The sequence below is a fragment of the Chenopodium album genome, chromosome 15 (assembly GCF_948465745.1).
Source record: "Chenopodium album chromosome 15, dcCheAlbu1.1, whole genome shotgun sequence".
In the NCBI taxonomy this organism is placed as follows: Eukaryota; Viridiplantae; Streptophyta; class Magnoliopsida; order Caryophyllales; family Amaranthaceae; genus Chenopodium; species Chenopodium album.
In genome coordinates this window covers 48,674,359-48,694,621 of record NC_137848.1, presented here as the reverse complement: position 1 = coordinate 48,694,621, position 20,263 = coordinate 48,674,359, and the positions used below count along the sequence as shown (strand labels likewise).

The 20,263-nt window shown below is 35.6% G+C and overlaps 3 protein-coding genes across 3 annotated transcripts; 2 read left to right on the top strand and 1 right to left on the bottom strand.

The window, feature by feature from the left end:
- The first annotated feature begins 563 nt into the window (after positions 1 to 563).
- LOC145582420 (protein IQ-DOMAIN 12-like) lies at positions 564 to 4,801 on the top strand. The gene is made up of 7 exons (XM_081639415.1): positions 564 to 871; positions 1,119 to 1,230; positions 1,344 to 1,643; positions 1,977 to 2,177; positions 2,256 to 2,387; positions 2,564 to 3,035; positions 4,048 to 4,801. The coding sequence occupies exons 2-7, from the start codon at positions 1,156 to 1,158 to the stop codon at positions 4,086 to 4,088; spliced, it is 1,221 nt and encodes a 406-aa protein (XP_081495541.1). The 5' UTR covers positions 564 to 871; positions 1,119 to 1,155; the 3' UTR covers positions 4,089 to 4,801.
- An 895-nt stretch (positions 4,802 to 5,696) lies between these two features.
- LOC145582419 (DNA repair protein recA homolog 2, mitochondrial-like) lies at positions 5,697 to 11,990 on the bottom strand. The gene is made up of 8 exons (XM_081639414.1): positions 11,855 to 11,990; positions 10,546 to 10,609; positions 9,981 to 10,198; positions 8,998 to 9,085; positions 8,182 to 8,354; positions 7,826 to 7,972; positions 7,254 to 7,388; positions 5,697 to 6,569 (listed from the first exon to the last, which is right to left on the bottom strand). Exons 1-8 carry the CDS (start codon positions 11,936 to 11,938, stop codon positions 6,282 to 6,284), a joined length of 1,197 nt encoding a protein of 398 aa, XP_081495540.1. The 5' UTR covers positions 11,939 to 11,990; the 3' UTR covers positions 5,697 to 6,281.
- A 906-nt stretch (positions 11,991 to 12,896) lies between these two features.
- Positions 12,897 to 17,140, top strand: LOC145582417 (protein FATTY ACID EXPORT 1, chloroplastic-like). Its single transcript, XM_081639413.1, has 6 exons — positions 12,897 to 13,236; positions 13,592 to 13,832; positions 14,493 to 14,660; positions 16,510 to 16,556; positions 16,641 to 16,681; positions 16,770 to 17,140. The coding sequence occupies exons 1-6, from the start codon at positions 13,132 to 13,134 to the stop codon at positions 16,861 to 16,863; spliced, it is 696 nt and encodes a 231-aa protein (XP_081495539.1). The 5' UTR covers positions 12,897 to 13,131; the 3' UTR covers positions 16,864 to 17,140.
- Positions 17,141 to 20,263: the final 3,123 nt, after the last annotated feature.

Below are 20,263 nucleotides of genomic sequence, written 5' to 3'. Positions count from 1 at the left end.
TAATTCCTATGTTAGCTATTCTTTTCACCGCTGGGTGTAAAATAAAAGAGCATATGACTATACGCCAATACATGTAATACTAGATCAAATGATCATAAATCATCTTATTTCCTACTCCATAATATATAAAGCTTTATGGATTATACTTTTATATATTTAACTTAATTTTCTATCGATTTTACCGTTATAATAACTAGACACAAACTCCAACCAACTTAACCCCAAAAAAATAGAGTAATAATATTCAAAGAACCATTTCTTCTCTCTTTCCAAATCAACAAGTTTTGCACTTTTTTAGTCGGGTAAACAATTTCCATAAGAAAAATACCTTTTTTTATTTTTTTTTCCCTAAAAAGTGATCATTCAAAAGGACACATTGGCAGCAATGAATAACTCCTATGATTGACTTGGGAAAGTACAGTGTGGTCCGCCGTAGGTAATAGACTATTTTACAAACAAAAAAAAAGGTTGGAACTAGTCTTCTCTTCTCTTAAGCAGTTATAAGTAGGAAAGAGAGAGAATGAAATATGACATCTCTTCTTTTCTTTTGTCACACCAAACATCTAAGGGTAGATAGATATTCTTCCACTTCACTTCTTTTATTTATTCACTCTATTTTTTGGCATAAATTTCAACCCAACAACAGAATTTTCAGGATCGGTCCAATATCATATCATAGCTTATACTCCGTAATAATACAAGTATGTTATATTTTCAATACTTTGACTAGTAGATTTTCGAGTCGTTTTATTTTGGTGTTTTGAGAGTTACAAGTTACACTATCCTCATAAGTGTTGACGGGTTTCATCTATCTATAGTCGTATGTGTTGCTACTCGACCTCGAGTTACTCCCATTACTTTATCAACTAAGGTATGTTACATGAATATTACTCTTTGATGAGATTTTGCAATAAAGTCTTCATGTGAAGTTTCTTAGTGTCTTCAACTTTTTCCTTTTTAGTGGAATTTGGATAAAATTGCTAAAGTGCCTTTTTAAGCATCAATACTCAACAGAAATACAATTATTGAGTCTATATTAATTTTACATTTTTTTTTAATTTATGTAAATGCTTTAATTAATTACAAATGGGTATTGATATTTCTTTTTAATTTTTCAGGAAATTAATTGGTTTGATTAATTTGTCCATAATCTTTATGGCAAAGAAGAATTGGTGGTTTAATCTTCTCAAGAATCTAATAAGTTGTGAATCCAAACCAAAAGCAAAAAAGGTACATAAATTTTGTTCTTTTGAATTTTCCTCTATTTTTCAACAACCCATTATTTGATCACTAAATTTAATTAGTTTATGTAATGATTTAGTTAAATTTGCTCATTTTTGCAGGGTAAGCCAAAGAGTTGGGGTTGGATTTTTAATAGATTAAGGTTCAAACAGCTTCCTGCAACATCAACAACATTACAAGAAAAGTCACTAAGTGAAGCCAGAGATGAGCAGAGGAAGATTGCAATGAATGTTGCTCGGGCCACTGCCGCGGCTGCTGAGGCTGCAGTTGCTGCAGCTCAGGCAGCTGCGGAGGTAGTCCGGCTCACGAGTGTGTCCCGACATTCGTCATTACGAAAACATGAAAGAGAGGTTCAGTACTTGGCTGCTATCAAAATTCAGACTTCTTTCAGGGGATACCTTGTAAGACCTCTATAGACCACGTTAACATTCGTGGCATCTTTATTACCCACTTAAGGTCTCGATTTATTCGAGTTATAAAAATTAGTTTTAATCAGTAAAAAAAAAAAAAAAAACAAACAAACAAACTCGTAGATTTATAGTTAGTTTTGTTCAATATAAAATCAATTGAAGTGAACAAAGCCAAGCTGCTAATTTAGAGTGCAATATTTTAATATAGAATCACGATTTATGTTTGAATATTTGACTTCTTTTAATGCTAAAGTCCCTATTAATTTTCCCTCCCTTGTATTATTTGAAATTGCTAATTTGAGCTTGATTTGAGTGAACTTTAAGGCAAGGAAGGCACTGAGAGCACTAAAAGGAGTGGTAAGAATACAAGCAATAGCACGAGGACGAGCTGTGAGGCGTCGAGTGAGCACAAAACTTCAGCATTTGAAGTGTGTAAATCCCACAAAGGTAGTTCATACAATAAGAGTTCCTAGTGTAATTGATCAATCTCCTAGCACAAAGAACATAGTAGGAGAAAATTCCAAGGTAGGGAAATTTTTGCTGTTAAAATCTGTTTTAGCTCATCTTTTCTTTGCTAATATTGTTTTTTTTTATGATGAACAGCTTCAATGCAAGAGCCAGAGGCAATGGACTGACAGCTTGTTTTCGAAGGAGGAGATCGAATCCATATACTTGCATAAGCAAGAGGCCGTCTTTAGAAGAGAGCGAATGAAGCAATATTCATTCTCTCATCGGGTAATTAACACTCTTTACTTTTCCTATAACTCTTAACAACCCGTTTGATAGGCAATAATAAATAATGAATTTTCATTTGTACACACACAAATTGGCATAATACGCCAACGAAATGGACCATAAATGTTTATTTAGGGGAAAAAAATGAGAACTTAAATGCCAAGGACATTTTACAGGAGAGCAAATGTTCTCAAATACTTGAAGAAGCACTACCACTCCGAAACAGTGAAGGAAAAACATGCCTAAGAAAACAATGGAACGAGGAAGATATCCGTGACAAGGGACATTCAAAAGGCGCAATCTTAGAGTTAAATCCAAGTACAAGGAGCTGGGACTTAGGAACAAACTTGAGGATCAAATCAAGGGCTACAAATCTAGCAAAACAGGATTTTACAGAGGAAGTGAGCTCCCCATATTCACATCCTAGAAGATCATTTTCTCACACGAGGCTAAAACAAGGCATCGACGACTTCCAGCTATCCAACTCTACCATGTTTCCTACTTACATGGCTGTGACAGAATCAGCCAAGGCAAAGATGAGGTCATTGAGTACACCGCGACAAAGGCTAGGGTACCTTGATACATGTTTCGAGCAATATGGATCGCCGTGTAAGAGTAGGCTGCATTCTTCTTGGTCTTATTACAACGGTGAGTCCAGTGTACTTGGAAGGACAAATTGTTCCTAGACTATTATCTCAAAGAATGGGAGTTCTTCACCAATAAGTTTGGAAATTGATGAAATTCTCCTTTTTATTTATTTATTGGCTCATTTTGTCATAAAAATTTTGGTTTGTGATTGTTTTTTCCTGGGATTTGATGAAACAAAAAGAGTGAAAATTTTGTTTTGACTAACACATAGTACAAAGTTAGTACTGTAAAATTGAGTGTCAAAAAGTTGTGGTTGTTTGAGGGTGGTATAGAATTTCTTGGTGTTAATACATTATTTTATTTTTTGTAACTTTTTTTTTTTGGAGTTCGATTTATTAGTTGGTGGGTTGCTTCTGCAATGGTGCATTTCTTCTTCTTTGATGAAATAATCTGATACTACCAATGTACATTTCGTTTGGCAGAAGGTTAATTGTGTTGTTTTTACTGGTTCCTGTGCTACTGAAGGGCTAAAGACATTGGCTTCTCCTATGAACTGAATCAATGATGACTAGTAAATAGACTTGACAAAACTAACTCGTCTGATTGCTCAATTTGAACTACCCAAACTACGTTCAAAATTACATGATCCAAAAGTTAATGTGAGTTATGTGACCCAAAATTAGGCTTTGTTCTCTTCACCTTATTCTTATTACTTTTGGCTTGCCCTGAAATTGATTTAAACAACCTGATTCCTAGTTAATGATATAAATTTATACATAATAAACAGATCAGTAAATACTCTGCAACCAAATCAATTAAACAGCAAAAAATGTAAGCACAATTTTTATTAACATGTACAAACATGGAATGGAAACCTTAACTAAGCTAGTTCAATGGTCCGGAAAACTCGAACTTAAATTCTTTGTTAGGAGTAAATAAGCCCCAATAATTTTCAACTTTAGGTACTCCCTGAATATCCTCATCAAACACAGAATACAAGTAAGTTTCAATATGTTTCTTAGGCTTCATCGGTGTACCTTTCTTTATTTGCTTACGCAGTTTACTGATGTAGGTCTTCTGATTCTCAACACTCGCAGCAACACCACCAGCTGAGGGCCAGCCAGTCTCTCCCACAACGACGTTGATTGAGTCATAACCCATCTTCTTTAAGGCCGAGTACATGGAATCCACCAGGTCCACGAACAAGTTTCCACCAGAGGCATTGAAAAGGGCATAGTCAATCGTTGACCCCGTTGGATTAAGAATATGGGCATAGTAAGGGTGTATATTGACCATAACAGGAGCATGATGTTCCAACAGAAATTTCAAAATGGGATCCAGGAACAAGAGAGCCTCGACCACGAAGGAGATGTTTGATGGACGATCTGTAAATGGATTTTTAAGGACTGAAGTGTCAAAGGCGGTCGTGACCTTGATATACCTTAATCCCTGCTTAGCCAGTGCAGTTTGGATGTTTTTCATGGCGTTTAGGAGGACGAAGGACAAAGGATTATTCATATTGTTAGTGCTTATCTCATTACCAACAACGAGGTACTTGAATTTAACATCAGGAGAGTAGGCCTTGACATTAGTTTGTACCCACGATTCGGCTACAGCAGGATCATTGGCAAGGGGTAAGAGAACTGAGTTTGGTACGCCAAGCAAAACTTTAATGCCTGTACTCTTCAGTGCTGTTAAGGTCTCTTGATTTGGTTCATACAGTCAAATTCGTTTTATGTTATGTCTTTCCAGAAGAGCTATAGCTTCTTCTGGGGGTGTTTCATTCTTTCCTGGTGTTTTGTAACAAACTCCAACTTGAGCCTCTGCATGAAGAAAAAAACAAATACAGAAATAATTAACAATAAATCATGCCTCCAAATTTCAGGTTGGATAATTCCAATTTAAGTCTTGTGACATTAATATACGCTTCATGTCATAAAATTATGTTCAATTCCAAAATTATCTAGGCTAATCACCAATGTTGCTATAATGTATGAAAGAATAATTTTGATGATGGTAATCATCAACGACGATGATTAAACTGACCTGATTGCTGCAAGTTAAAAGCTAAGAGAAGTCCAATGAAAAGCAATATCATGGTTGATGGACTAGCCGAGTAATCCTCGGCTTCTTCTTGTGTTCGCGTTTCAAGGTGCACTCCTATCTTTCAACAGGATTCGAGGGTACAGCTCGAATTCCTGAGGGGGGGAAATATTTTTTGCATGACCCATATAAATTAGGACTTAAACTCCCCTCATATACCAACACAAAGGAGTAGCTACATTATTATTACCGTGTCATCCATAATAACACAGCTAAAATCTACCTATTACAAACATGCTATTTTTAGCTTCCAAAAGATTTAGTTATAGTATCACAGATTGCAACAACAAGACAGTTAAGATCTACCAGAAATAACAGCAAAACATAGAAGGCGCCAATGACAGAAGGCGTAGGGAGGAGAAAATATAGGGGTAACATCACCGGATAATCTGAAACATATTCATTTAGGGCACCATGGGTATAATTCTTATGATACGCAATCTACTCATTGGTTTAAGATATGTTTTGGGCGCGGAAACTCACACCCAAAAAAATTTGATAACGTACAAAATAAAAATGACAAATTAAACTTATGATAAAATTCTCATGAAAGCACACATTAATATGTGGCACAACCAAAAAAAAATGAAAGGACATAACTCATAAGACAGAATGAAGTACGATCTTTCAAATTTTCGCTACAGGAAATAAGATCTAGTATTTTCAAAGTTCTACAAAGGCTTGTAAGGAACAGAGTTGGTTATATTACACAAGCAATAATGTTAGCAATCCTAATCTAGTACTAGTATTTAAATACAAATGCACAGCGCTGAAGAGTGATGGTAATGTATCGTTTCAAATTAAGGGAAATACCAAGGAGGAAAGTTCATTAACCTACATAAAAAATAAAAAATAAAATACAGAACAAGAGCTCAACATGGCAGAAGTCTGCAGGAACACTGAAATTTAATGGACCCCTTTGTTCCATGAAAGAATCAGCTTCATTACACAGAGAGCAGGATCAGACAAGAGCACAGATCTGAAACTCTATAATTCTCCTGAAACCACAGTTCTGATTTTCTAACCCCCTAGATAGAGGAGAGCATCCGAATCCGATTAAAACCTGCCCCAAGGAGACAAATAGTAATACATAAAGCTTCACACGGATCCTCTAGCAATGTTACCACAGAATAGCAGTGATTTGCTGACTTCACAGTAATAATCAAGTGTAGCAAAGATTATCAAACTAATGATACAAGGCAATCAGGAATTCCTGTCAAATAACTGACGTCTCAAGTCCATTACCACTTTCTCCAAAACTACCTCATTTTCTGCCAAATATCTTTCAGCAGCATGCTCACTGCTAACAGATTCCCCCTCAATCAGATAGCTATGACCTTGCTTTATAATCAGACCATGCTCAATAGCCAATTCTAAGACCTCAGGTTCAAAGCGTAATCCTCTTCCAAAGTTAATTCCCAATTCAGTGCTCTTCATTCCTGGTGCTAATTTATTTTTCATCACTTGAACACATATCTTGATGCCAGTCACCTTAAGCACATATATAATAAACAATTAAGTGACAGGAGAATTTTGAAACAAAATGGACTAAAACACATACAATATCAAAATGTTCCATCTTGATATGAGAGAATAAATACTCATGTCTCACATCAAGACATGAGATGAGAATTATAGATATTCCATAATTAGTGAAAAAAGACAAGTTTTCGTGTACAAATTACATGTAATGCCATCTCATAGTCAACTTAAACACTGAAAACAAAAATGACATATCTGGCTTCTAGAGTTGCTTGCTTTCTTTACTCTATAAGCATGACTGAGTAATTTCATTGTTGACTAATGTCAAGATCAAAGGAAAAAACAACCAACCATTAAGTTACACTGAAAGATACTGGACGAATTTAAATGCAGGGAAAGGATCCCTTAAGAGCCTCTTTAACTCATTCAGATAATAATAGAAAGATCAGTTGTTAATGTGATCAGTTGCAGCCCTGTTAAGAAGAGAAAGTATCAACTGCATAATACCTAAATTGAAAATAACTGAAGCAACTGCTGCAACACTGTAGGATATAAGCTATAACCATTCACCAATCAATATTGCACAACTCACTGGATTTGAACACATAAAATCGATTCAAGAAATTCTTTAGATTGCGCTGACCACAATTACAAAACAATATATGAACTTGTTCATTGTTTTAATCAACTGACCTCATCATTCAGCTTTAACAGTCCAGTTCTTGAAATTCTCAATCGTGCGGCAGCATAGAATCCCAGGGCATTCCCACCACAAGTTACCTCATCCCTCATACCAGGACCCTGATTGGATCTTGGACTGTATCTCACCTAGACCAATGAAATTACATCAAGAAATAAAGGATATTCTCGTTAGAATGGAGAGTATACAAGTAATAATAAGAGTAAAAAAAAAATGCAAAAAGACCACCTAAGCCTCAAATGAATAGCACAATTGCCTAATTTGAAAATCCAAAAAGCATCCTCTTAAGGTCTTCTCTCTAGTCAATTTCACAAAAAAAAAATTCCCTGGCCCCTTTTTACCCTCTTTTTTTCCACAGGATAGTGCTGGGATAAATAAAAAAATACCCACCTTTTTTTTGGGGGTTTATCCCAGCACTATCTTTTACTTTATACATTCTCTCTCTACCTGCTTCCAAAATTTTTTCTCACATTTGGCAAATTTTCTTAATCTCTGAGCCAAAACGAAGTGCACAATTTGTTTGCGGACACAGAAATCAATTTACAAGAATCAATGAGAATCCAACCTGATTAAGAAATATGATGAGTGTTTTTGATCGACATAATGAGTAATGAATCCTTTTGAGTGCCTTGGTCATTATTTTTGAAAGGGCATCAGGTTCACCAGTTCCAATTTCACCATCAAGCTCACACTGTGGAACAAGAGCTGCTACCTGCATAATCCTAAGATCAAGCACCACATTCAGTAAAAAAAAAAAAAGTGGTCTTTTTTCGTGAAAGGAAGAATTTGGGGACAAATATACAGATATAAAATCAGGATACATAACGTTTATATAGGATTACAAGTTCACAACTGAAGAGCAAAGCAACACATGTTGATAATAAACAATATAAGAAAACATAAAAGAAGATTATCACTTACACTATCAACCACAATCACATCTAATGACCCACTTTGGGTCAATTTATCGACTACACTAAGCATGTTCTCAGCTGAATCTGGACATGATATAAGCAGATTCTTTGTATCAACACCAATGGCTTCAGCAAGCATGGGATCCATTGCATTTTCAGAATCAAGATATGCACAATAACCTGCAAGGGAATTTTTTTTAAGGATGTTATCCATTGGACTCCAGATAAACAGAGATAAATCACCAAGCTCACAGGACATATAGCATGTATAAATAAAGAAAAAAAAGCAGAGAAAATTTGGTAGATAATCATTCAGAAGAGTATTCAACTACCACAAGAAACTGCCTCATAAGACTTTCCCCAGGTTATCCACAAGAAATTTTGGATTGCCTTTTATAATTGTTGGATATCCAAAATATCTTTTTTTTTTTACATTTTCTAAGACAAAATAAAATTTTAATAAAAGTAAAATATTAAGAAATCACCTTTAAAATTTTTAAATATCCGTAAAAATAAGATATGTGATCCGAAAAAACAGATGTCCGATTTGGTTTTATAATATTCGGATATTTTGGATAGGATATCAATTTTTTTTCAGACCGGATTGGATATTTAATTTGGCCACAACCCTGCTCAGATTTCAAAACACCAAAACAGAATAAACATATCATGTCAAACTAGACTGACAGTTGCACAAATCTCACTAATTATAAAGGTGAGCAGGCGTGCTGTTATCGTGAAACATGGATGTGAAATAACAGCCATAAAATGACTTATTACCAACAAGAAGAAAAACTATGGAAGAATGAGAGACAGTTCATACCTCCAAGTTTTTGGGCTTCTTTAATCACATGAAGTGCAAGTGTTGTTTTTCCAGAGGCCTCCTTTCCAAAAATCTCGACAATTCTCCCCTATTCAACAAATAAAACTCTCTTGAGGAAGATGAGGATCTTTTTTAGTGAATATAACATTTCCATCTCCTTGAAAGAGGGGAAAAAAACATTTAAAACTTGTCATTCAGTACAAAATTCATGAACCTAGTAACGTCTCCTGGTTAAAAGTTCATAAATTCAAAGGAGGTCAAACCTTTGTAATTTGTCAAATTGAAAATTCTGATCAAACCATAACACATCAACAAGAAAGCGGTTACCAACTTGGCATAGGTGTACTGATCATATTAAGCGAGAATTCTATTAAAGATTGTAACAAAACCCAAAACATGTGAAAAAATCAATGCAGTTGGGAGTTTATTCTCGATTAAATAATACTCCCTTTATTTCAGAATAATGACACACTTTCCACTTTTGGCTGTTTAAGAGTAATTTGCACAGTACCATAATTGGAAAGGGAGCACAATTATTAAATTGTAGTCACCAACTTCTCCTACTCTCGCGTAACCCTTTTTATAACAAATTAACAATTTAAAATAAATCCACTAACTTTACATTAAACAACTCATTTATGCTCCACACACATCATCTTCTTAATTGTGTGTCCAAGGGAGCATTTCAATTTTCCGAAAGGGTGGGAGTAATGAATTCAGTTAATTTTGATCAGATCAAAATTTGAGCACGTTTAGTTGATAAGGGAACAATTAGGTTTGGCTCAAAAACATGTTATTTTATTTCTGGTGCAATTCAGGTTTGATTAGATAGAGAATGGGCAGGCATTTTGGCCAAATCTAGGTCCAATCTAATCATTCAACCTAGATCCTATCCATTCACATGAATCTCCAAACCTTAAAGAAAAATGAGTTCATAAAACCAAAGTATGCTAGATGAGCGTCATATCCACTTAATTCAATACCTTTGGTAAACCTCCTATCCCAAGAGCCAGGTCAAGCTTTAAGGACCCTGTGGATATCACTGAAGCGCAACGCGGAATAAAGAAATTTGGCAAAGACAGCCTGCACTCTTTCCCAAATTCACTCGCAAGTTGTGTTAGAGCACCATGCAATGCAGTGTGTTTCTCCTTGGCAGCTCCATCATCAACAAGTTCATCAAATTCAATTTCTGATGTATCATCTGCAAACATGAACTTTTGATGTCAATATTTCACAAGGGATTACATATTTTACTTCCTCCATTCAGAAGCTTGCTACAATTATTTCTACAGGAAACACTAAATAGAGCAAATCACAAGGCAAAAGAGTTTTTCCAGTAGAGGACATTAGCCTTATTTGTGTGTTATAGCTGAGGAAAATCATATTTGAAATAAAAAATAAATAAAACTTGAAATTGCTGCTTATGAGGGAAAGACAGACAAAAGCCATTAAACATAAATCAACAAGTTATGATCTGACAATGCAAGATGAACATTGCTCATTCTGGTTTATAACCAAAGCTAGTTAAGAGAGGCTGAGGCACTATACCTATAGCAGATGGAAAGCAGGCCTGTAAGTCGTCGGAAGGAGTACAGCTTTCAGGTTCCCAATGCTGAAAAATAGAGTATGCATTACCTATCAATATAGCTAAGAATATAGAACACATACTCAAATGACAAATAATTAATAGAATCGTGTAAGATCTGCTAGAGACAAACCAATCAGGAAAAAGGTGAAGGACATTATTACAAAAGTGACAGTTGATGGTAGTTCCAAACATTACAAAAAATCAGTTATCAAAATCATGACATCATAAGTGACTGGTACAAAAGATCCGAGGCATCGAATATATGGGATTCTATCACGTGAAATACTTGTTAAAGCTAATTTTATACGTCTAACATCATGGATTGAGAAAGTACAAGAAGAATGACTTGAGACAAAAAAAATATAAACAAAGGACCAAAGTATATAATCAAGTGATAAATGACAAATAACTAGTTGAAAGCACTTTATGTGAAATGTGAATAACACTTCCACAACAACAAGGTGGGAAAACCATGGTTTGGATCTCCACGGACAAATATTCTAATACACATAATGACTACACACTATCGGCAACTTTGTGATGGTCAAAGGTTCAATACTTCCTAACGAACCGATTATTCACATAGACAAGATGATAAATTTTCTCACCAAGAATGTATCAGTTGAATTTTTGGACGCACAATACACGGAGTGACCATTAACTTAATTCTTCATTGATTGTAAAAAAAAAAACGTAAATTTTTCCTTCTTTGTCTTCCTCTCGTTTTGTTTTGACCATCTAACGCGTTTAGCCTATGCCATAAGGCCCACAACCTTTATGTATGTGTGTTTGTACACAAACACACTATAAGTCTTCACCACCTAAAGTGTTCCTCAGCATAAAGCAATGCAAACTTCCAAACTTAATTCAATCATTAATGAATTCATGAACAAAGCTTCCTATCGGTCATTAAACAAGCACTTTTGCCATTCAACTACTCATTCTTTCGTATTTGAAGGTATATTTCATTCTCTATTCATCCCCAACCAACGTCAATCCTTATTATTCGAAATTTGGGGAGATTAATACCAACACTATGTACACTAACTAAGTAATATTCAAGTTGTGCTCGGTTTTATAAGTTTTAATATATAAAAAAAAATACTAACAAAATTTGTTCTGCATAATAATGATAATCAGAAATAAAGCAGACAAAATGCTTAAATTCTGGCAATTTCTGCTAATTATAATACCGGAATTTGCACTAAAATCATTCAATAATTCAAAAATAAAATAGGAAGAAAAGAAGAGAGAGAGAGAGAGATATACCAGGGTTGAGAAAGAGGAGAGGAATGAACGGCCATGAATGACTTTGCTGCAGTAGCGAAATGAGCGAAACAATTGAAGGCTCATGCTTCAGTTGCAAAATCTAGGGTTTTGGGAAATTTTAATGTGGAAAGAGGAAGAACTGAGAAGGCATTGGGGTTTATCTATTTTGGACTGCCCAAAAAAGGCGCCAATGTTTGCCAATGATATAATTTGGTAGGACCGTATGACTCGAAAATCTAAAGTCAACGTGTTTTCTGTGTAGCGGGGTGACACACATCAAAATATTAATTGGATAACTCTTGACTGACTGAGTTATTGTTGACCGATCGCATAACCCTTAACCGATCGCATAACCCTTGACCATGTAACTCCCGGCACATGATATGGTTAGCCACACAATTTTTTTTTTTAATTTTTTTTAATTTTTTTTTTTTATTGGTGAAAGAATAGTAACATGTCATGTTTTCCCTATAACTATTGATTTGACTAGAAATGATTTTTTTTAGGAAAGACATTAGCAAGATTTTATTCCAAATCAAGTTCTGCAAGAGCTAAAATGCTTTGCCGAACGTTACCAAAACATACCAATTCATCACTACCACGGGTATCCTAATATTCTATCGAGCTACAAGATGGGCAACTGTATTTTTTGCTCTATGTACATGATATTAAAACACATGAAAAGACTTGGCAAGACAATTATATCATCATAGATCAGCCAATAGGGTGAAAGATCATTCTTTGCCTGTAAAATCGTGTTCACCACACCTTTAGCATCACTTTCGATCCACGCATGCATAAGGCCAAAACGCTTAGCTACTTGACACCTACCCATAAGGCCAAAGCAGTTAGCAACTTGACCTGAAATGACTTGGTTCAATATTAGCTTGAAGTCTCAACTCGAAATGCACCTAATTTGACAATTATAAAACAAAATCAAACCTAAAACCTAAATTGGTCTGTTTCAAACTTAGACAACACTTAAATTAACCCGAACTCAATCAAAACAACTAAGTTGCTAGGTCTGTATTCTTAGTCAAACCATGGCATAGGCACAAGCTAACCCTCGTTATTATCGTGGAAAACTATTCAACTCCGTTCTGGTGGTAGTTAACACAGAACACCTTTCCATTGAATTTATTCCCACGCATTTATACCCACGCATTTCAATTTATTTATTCCCACACTTTCCAATTTCATTGTAAACCAATTTTCACAATTCAGCTAAATCCAATCACAAAAATTTTCGATTGATTTTTCAATCCAAGATCGTAATAATGGCAGCAACAATCTCTCAATTATCATGCTCCTCTTACATCAGCCGCAATTTTCATCTCCAACAACGCCGATCGTCGTCGCTTTTCTTCAATCATCGTTCAAAGGTACTAAATTATTCATCAAAACCCTAATTTTCGATAATTTCTCGTTTAATTTCATTTAACAGCTTTATTTATCCTTCAATTTGAGATCTTTGCGAAAAATGTTCAACATTTCATATAATTTTGTAGCTATTATGAATTCTGTATGCAATTGTAATCTAATAATTTATAGCGATGTTGATCAATCAGCATAATAATTATGCTTAGATTTTGATGTAGATTTAGTTAATTGTTCTAATTTTGTTGTTATAGTAGGTGAAATTTATGTTTATGTTGTTACTAATCTATGCATATGGTTGATATTCATATAATTGGATTTTTGTTGAAATAATACTGATGGTAGAAGGTGCTTTGATAGTTATCAGTTGTTAGGAGCATTGAAGGACAGGATGCTGAAACCTCTAGTTCAGGCAACATGCCTAAGCTAAGCTACGCGGCTGATTTATCGAGCTCAACCGTTGAATCAGTGGAGAAATCGTATCATGGGACAGAGGAACATGTTAATGGAAAAATTGGTGGGAATGGAACTTTGATTCCAGATGTCGTAGAGCAGAAGAAGACAGCTAAGATCCACGACTTTTGCTTCGGTATCCCTTTTGGTGAGTGTGTGTGTGTGTTTGGATATTTCACATTTTGATTGTTAAGTTTAATAGATTCTCAATATATTGGAAATTCGGCAGTAGGCACAACATCTCTATTACCCTTGAGTTGATCAAGTACATATAGGTTTGTTTGCTTGAAGAGCTTCCGTTAAAGATTTAAAGTTGCACATGGTTAAAATGCTATGGAAATGTGTACGATCCTGAAACACTTGATTGATAAATAATTGTATATAATGCAATTATTTTAGAGAAATTAGTTTCATATAACAAGAATTTTTAGCTTTTAGGAGCGTTATTAAGAGATTTAAGACTCAAGAGTCACTAAGGTGGTAGGGATCCTAGACTTGTGTGCAAAGTGCAGGTTTGAGGTGCTATTCTTGAAACTATAGTTTTAAGTGTGAAAATAGGTTGCATATATGAAATTAATGTGGCCACTGCACATTTTTGCAATTTGCCGAATATGCCTCGCCCAGATCATCCTAAGCCCTCGTGCTGCAGTGTTTAGGTGTGTCTCTATTGCATCTTGTCAAACACTGTTCAGGAGTAATTAATATGGGTTGGTTATGGTTTATTACCCAAAAAAGAGTAGAGATTATCATTTGTTTTTGCATTAGAAGCAGCAGACTAAATTTCAGGTTGATTGTGACTTTGTAACAGGTGGTTTCATTCTCACTGGGGGACTTCTTGGTTCTATTTTTTCGAGGAACTTGGCCTCTCTTGGAACAGGTGTTCTTTTTGGAGGTGCTATTCTAGCATTCAGTATAATCAGTTTAAAGGTTTGGAAAGAAGGCAAATCAAGTTTCCCTCTTATTATTGGACAAGCAGGTATGCATATTTATTGCTCTCAAAATACATTGTATTTTCATTGACAGGAGTTATTAACGGCCCTTTTGTTATTTATGTTTTTATTTATTGGTAAGATATTAGACTGAAATTTAGGACCAACCTGCTTCCAAAGGATATTATAATCATACTGGCTTGGAAATTAGGATTTCTAACATATATTAATCTGCCTGGATCAATGTCTTATATGGGAAAATCTATGTGTAATGCAGTCTTGGTAGTTGCTAGTTGGCCATTAGTTTACAGCAGGAGTGGCAGGGTGGGGGAATGTCTGAACCAGCTGCATCACAATTTGTCATTCTCATCTCTAATTGACCATCAAATGGCTCAATTGAACTTAGTCACTTTCATTCTTAACAAACTACTCCAATTTATAATCTGACTCATAGTTTACGTACATCCTATATTACATTTTCTTGGTTTCATGACTATCACATCTGGTTTTGAACCCATTGCAGATGATAACAACAGATTTCCCGAACTACTGAAAGAACCAATTAAAATGAATGTCATTATGTTTAAAGATTGATATCTCATATGGATTCCGATTCAAGAAGGAACCACTACAACAATTTCCTCACCTATAGGGTTTTCCATGGATATCAAACTACTAAGGGGCCTTTGGGGTCTTCAAGAAAGGTTAAGGAAATCAACTAGCTTGATTCCCTTGTTGTTTTTTAGGTTAGTTTTCCCACTCCCTTTCCCTTTCTTGTTTCCCCCACTTCGCTCTACCATGATTTCCCCCACCCCCAATGGTATTTCCAATCCCTTTCTTGAGCTGCCCCATACAACACCACACAACCATACCCACCAACACTACCACCAGCAGCAACCACCACAACCGTCCAACCGCCACCATCACCTCTATCACCACCACAAGTACCACCCCACCTAACCACCTACAACCAGTGTCACACTCCCCAAACCCACGCCCCACACATCCGTGAAAACCCACCTCTTTGAAAACCCACCCCTTTCCACCAAAAAACAACCAACAACCATCCAATAACCCACAACCCTGGAAAAGAGAGAGAGAGAGAGAGAGAGATTGAAATTGAGAAACTTCCTTTTCTTATCTTCAATTGCAGCTTTCAATTTCATATTAACCACAACCTTGACTTTGAGCTTCAATGGTGGTGATGAAACAAATGGAGGAGAGAGAAGGGGAGGCGATGGAAGCAAGGTGAAGAGGGGCGGAAGTGGTGGCGAGGCGGCTAGGTGAAGGGACGGCAGTGGTGGGGAGTCGGCAAGGATGGGAGGAGAAAGAGAGGAGAAAGAAATAGGGTGGTGGTGCAATGGTGAAAGGAAAAAGAGAGGTGAATTACCAAATGTTACCAAACAACAATTCAAATCAAAGGGTTTTGCTTTCCATTCTCTCTCTTGTTCTCTCTTGATTCCATTCTGTTTACCCTGCGCAAGCCAAATGGCCCCTAAGAGTCTCCTCTTTCCTCTTTAGGTCTACAACTCTACATACTATGTACTGGGCTGCTGGGCATGTAGCCGTTGAGTTGTTCCTCCAATCTTTCGTCATTATGACCAAAGAAAATATCTTAGAAGGAAGGTTGTGTAGCTCTTTTTGTTTCTGTGTGTGTGAAATGGATAAAATTATTAATAATCGTATCTGTTTATTTTATTTATTTATTTATTTATTTATTTATTTATTTTTAATTTCTATACTCCGATTTTGTGTGAACAGCCAAGTTACCGCTTTCATTAATGACTGATAAACTTGATAGCATTAGACTGCTTTTTTCTGACTTACTGAATTGTCTTCACATCATGCATTTTTCATAATGTTTCAATATCTTTGACTCTTGCATATTCTGTTCAGTTCTTGCAGCAACCTTGTTGTGGAAGAACTTTCAGAACTACTCTGTGGTATGTGAATACTCATTAGTGTTTGCTAGGTTGTGACTGTCTAGTGCATTTAAGTTAATTTCGATTTACTCTATGTGTTTGCAGTCAAAGAAACTGTTCCCATCAGGACTCTATGTTTTAGTGAGGTATGTTGATATTCTCACTGTTCATCTTTGTCATTGGTAAAGCTATGCTTTTATAAATGATTTCTTGCTTGTGTCATGTTTATCACAGTGCGGCCATGCTGCTCTTTTATTCTTATGTGGTGATTTCTGGAGGAAATCCACCCCCAAAGAAATTGAAATCTGTTGCTGAAGCTGCATCATGATGAAACATTTTTGAGGTCAGATTGTACGTTTTGATGGTGAAAATGTGATTTTTGCTCCCAATCTTACCCCCCCCCCCCCCCTCTTTTCCTCTGAATGTTATAGTATACTATTCTGACTTGATAGCAAATCCTAAAATATGAGTTTAGGTTACCTATAGAGCCCTTGGCAATGGCTAGTAATTATTTTAATGAACTCTATGTATGTACTAAGTAATTGGAGTTCTTTGATTTGGTAATGAAGTGTGATCACTGATGGTAGAGATCCAGCTTGGCATGATTTGAGCAACAATATCTTGTAATTATGTTGTTTGACATTATTTATGTTACTATTGGAACCCATTTTGGACACTTGATCCTCTAATAAGGGTATGAAATCTTTTCTCGATACTTTTGATTTTAATCCCAAAATTTCAATTATTTTGAAGCACTTTTATGTAAAGGTTTTTTAAATAAAATTAGAGAAAGATATCAAAAGAAAAAACATGCAACAGGTGATGTGCTTGAAATTGGGGTTGAGATAAGAAATCCAACCAGAAGCATGAGTTACACCTGAAGCATTGCTGAAAATTGTGAACCTAAAATGCCTAATTGTATGGTAAAAAACATGCAAGGCTTTGAGGATTTGGTGTATGTTTCATCACTTTCTCGAATGTCGTGCTCTCACAGGAGTCACACCTCTGTCTAATTCAAGAAGTGTTGGAAATTTTGCACCAAGTATACCTGACACTTGGATATCTATCCCATACCTGACACTTGGGTATATGTCCATGCATGGAAGTCAGTACTTATTGTTCTTCCCTTCAGCATTGTTAAATTAGTCAAAACTGCTGTGTAATTTGAGATGGAGAGAGAACATACCAGAAATCCATTTTCTAGAGGACCAGAAGGCAAGTTGATATATTGGTTGTTGGAACTCTAGATGGGGATAAAGAGGCTATGGCGCTACTGTGCCATGCTTAAGGGAGTTCATTCATGTCTTCATATTTGCTGAAATCATGCTTGTTGTAGTTGTTTTCAACTTGGAAGTTGGTATGTATCGGTCCGAAATGAGAAGTGGTGCTCTTGTGCTCAATACTTCAAGTGGCCTGCTTTTTTAAAAATAAAAAATCACAGGTAGGGGTTTGTTTGTTGGTCACTTGAAATCTTGGAGACACTAGTATATACAACCAAATTCTTTCTACTTGCTTGAAACTAGCACACTATTTGTGTTTTGTAAGCAATCGTGTTTGTCATTTCTACATGAAAAATGACCTTGTACAAAACTCAAAGTGTTCCAACCAAGCCAGGATGTCGAATAAAGATTAAAGAGCCCTGTAGGGGTCTTGGAATGAATCTCTTCTTGATCAGGTTTATCACATTTGGATTGTGACTTTCAGATTCAGAGGCACTCTCAAGGCATAATCTTGAGTTGCTAGGCTTTGGGTTGGGCTATCTGTTCATATTTGGTTGACGTAAATGCATGAGAAGTTGATTTTCATATGAAGTATCTGTGCAATTGTTTAGTTGGCTATAACTTGAGGAAGTACAATTTATTTCTTAGTAGCTCTACTTCCCAGCGAATTGAGGAAGCTAATGGACATTTCAACATCCTGGGATGCAATACATACCAGATTGACGGCTTTCAATACGCTAGCTCTTGTGTATTTTCCTCGATGCTTTGAATGCACTAGCTTTCATGCCATTTCTTCCATTATGCTACGTAAAATACTCGCTTTTCATATGCATAATTTAACATAGTGATGGAGAAAATAGAAAAGGATAATCGGTATGAAGAGCGTTCTAATGGAAACTATAGCGAAACTCTATTCAAGAGGTTGAGGGAAGATTTGTTGCACAACAAATTACTTGTTCCATTAGTTATATATCATACTTTTCATAATTGGTTCGAGAATATTTTGAGGAAAACAAAAGATCTTTTTTGTGATACATTTTACTAAATAAATCAAACCACTTGTTCAATGTATTCAAGTATCACTCATTAGAATTTGATATTAGTATATTGCTTTCACCTAAAATATCCCAATTTCTTGACATCCCATCTTGGAGGGCGTGTCGTTTTGTAGATATAGATGAGGAGAACGAAATAAAATGAGGAGAACGAAGCTTGGAGGGATGATGCAATAATTATTGTTAACTATTTATATGCTTATTGTTGTAAAATTCCTTTTAGTTGTGTAAAAATATATTCCATTACTTGTATTGTTTATATAAACATATTTTTTTATTATAAAAATACTTCCTCCGTTCTTTTATTATTGCACCACTACTTGTCTTTTTAGGAAGTTTCACAAATATTGCACCATTTCCTCTTTAGGAAAAAAATTATTTGTGTTCACACTACAAATACCCAACATACTCTTGTTTTTTCACACTTATTTTTTAATTTATCAATATGTCACATGGGCAATTTTGTATTTTTACCTTTCTCTCTCTTACTTTTTTCCACTACCAAAATATTTGTACTCAACCCCTATGGTGCAATAATAAAAAAAACGGAGGAAGTAGGAAAAATTGAAAAGAATAATCCTACCTTTGCTCAACCTGCTCAAAACAAGTCAAGCTTTGGAAATTGTGGGAACAAGCCAACCTTTGCCCTCTATTTTCTCAAAACACTCCTTTTACCGGTTTTTAAAATTATTAACTGGTTATAGAAGGTGACTTGCCACATGTCACCTTCTAATTAGTTTTTATCTTAAATTAATTATTTTGGAAAAAAATTAAAAATAATAATAATTAAAAAAAAAAAAAAAAACCAGCCCTCTGCTCTCCTTTCTCGTTCCCCTTCTCTGCGCTTCCCCGATCCCACTGAACCAGCTTCTTCTCACCGCCGCTGCACCGCCACTTTCTCCTCTCTCTTGCAAATTTTTTTAAATCCGGTTGTTTGGGTTGTTTTTGGTGATTGTTGGGGTTGATTTTCATATGGTAAAGGTTGTTTATGGGGATGAATAAAGAGGTTTTGGGGGTGGATGAAGATTTCAAGCTTTCATTGCTTCCTTATTCTTTTAAATCTTATTTTGTAGGAATTTCAATTAATTGAACTGCATTAGCATGAAAAATTGAATGATTTTGATCCCTTCGTTAGGTTGGATTTTTTTGATTTTTGGGTTATTTTTGTTTTCATTCTTTAGACTGTGTTTTTGGGTGGGTTTCAATTGGGTGGTTTCGATAGTGGGGTTTTGGGTTTTACGGTGGTTTCGAAGGTTGGGTTTTGGGTTTTAGGGAAGTTTCAGGTGGGGGAGTAGGAAAAGGGTGGTTTTCTGGGGTGGGGGAAGTGAGGGGTGGTGGTTTCGGGTCAGGCGTGGGTCAGTTTGGTTCTTGGGTAGTGCTGGTGGTGTTTTCCAAGGTGGTTTCCATGGAGGAGGGTGGTGAGTGGGAGGAGAAAGATTAAAGGAAATTAAAA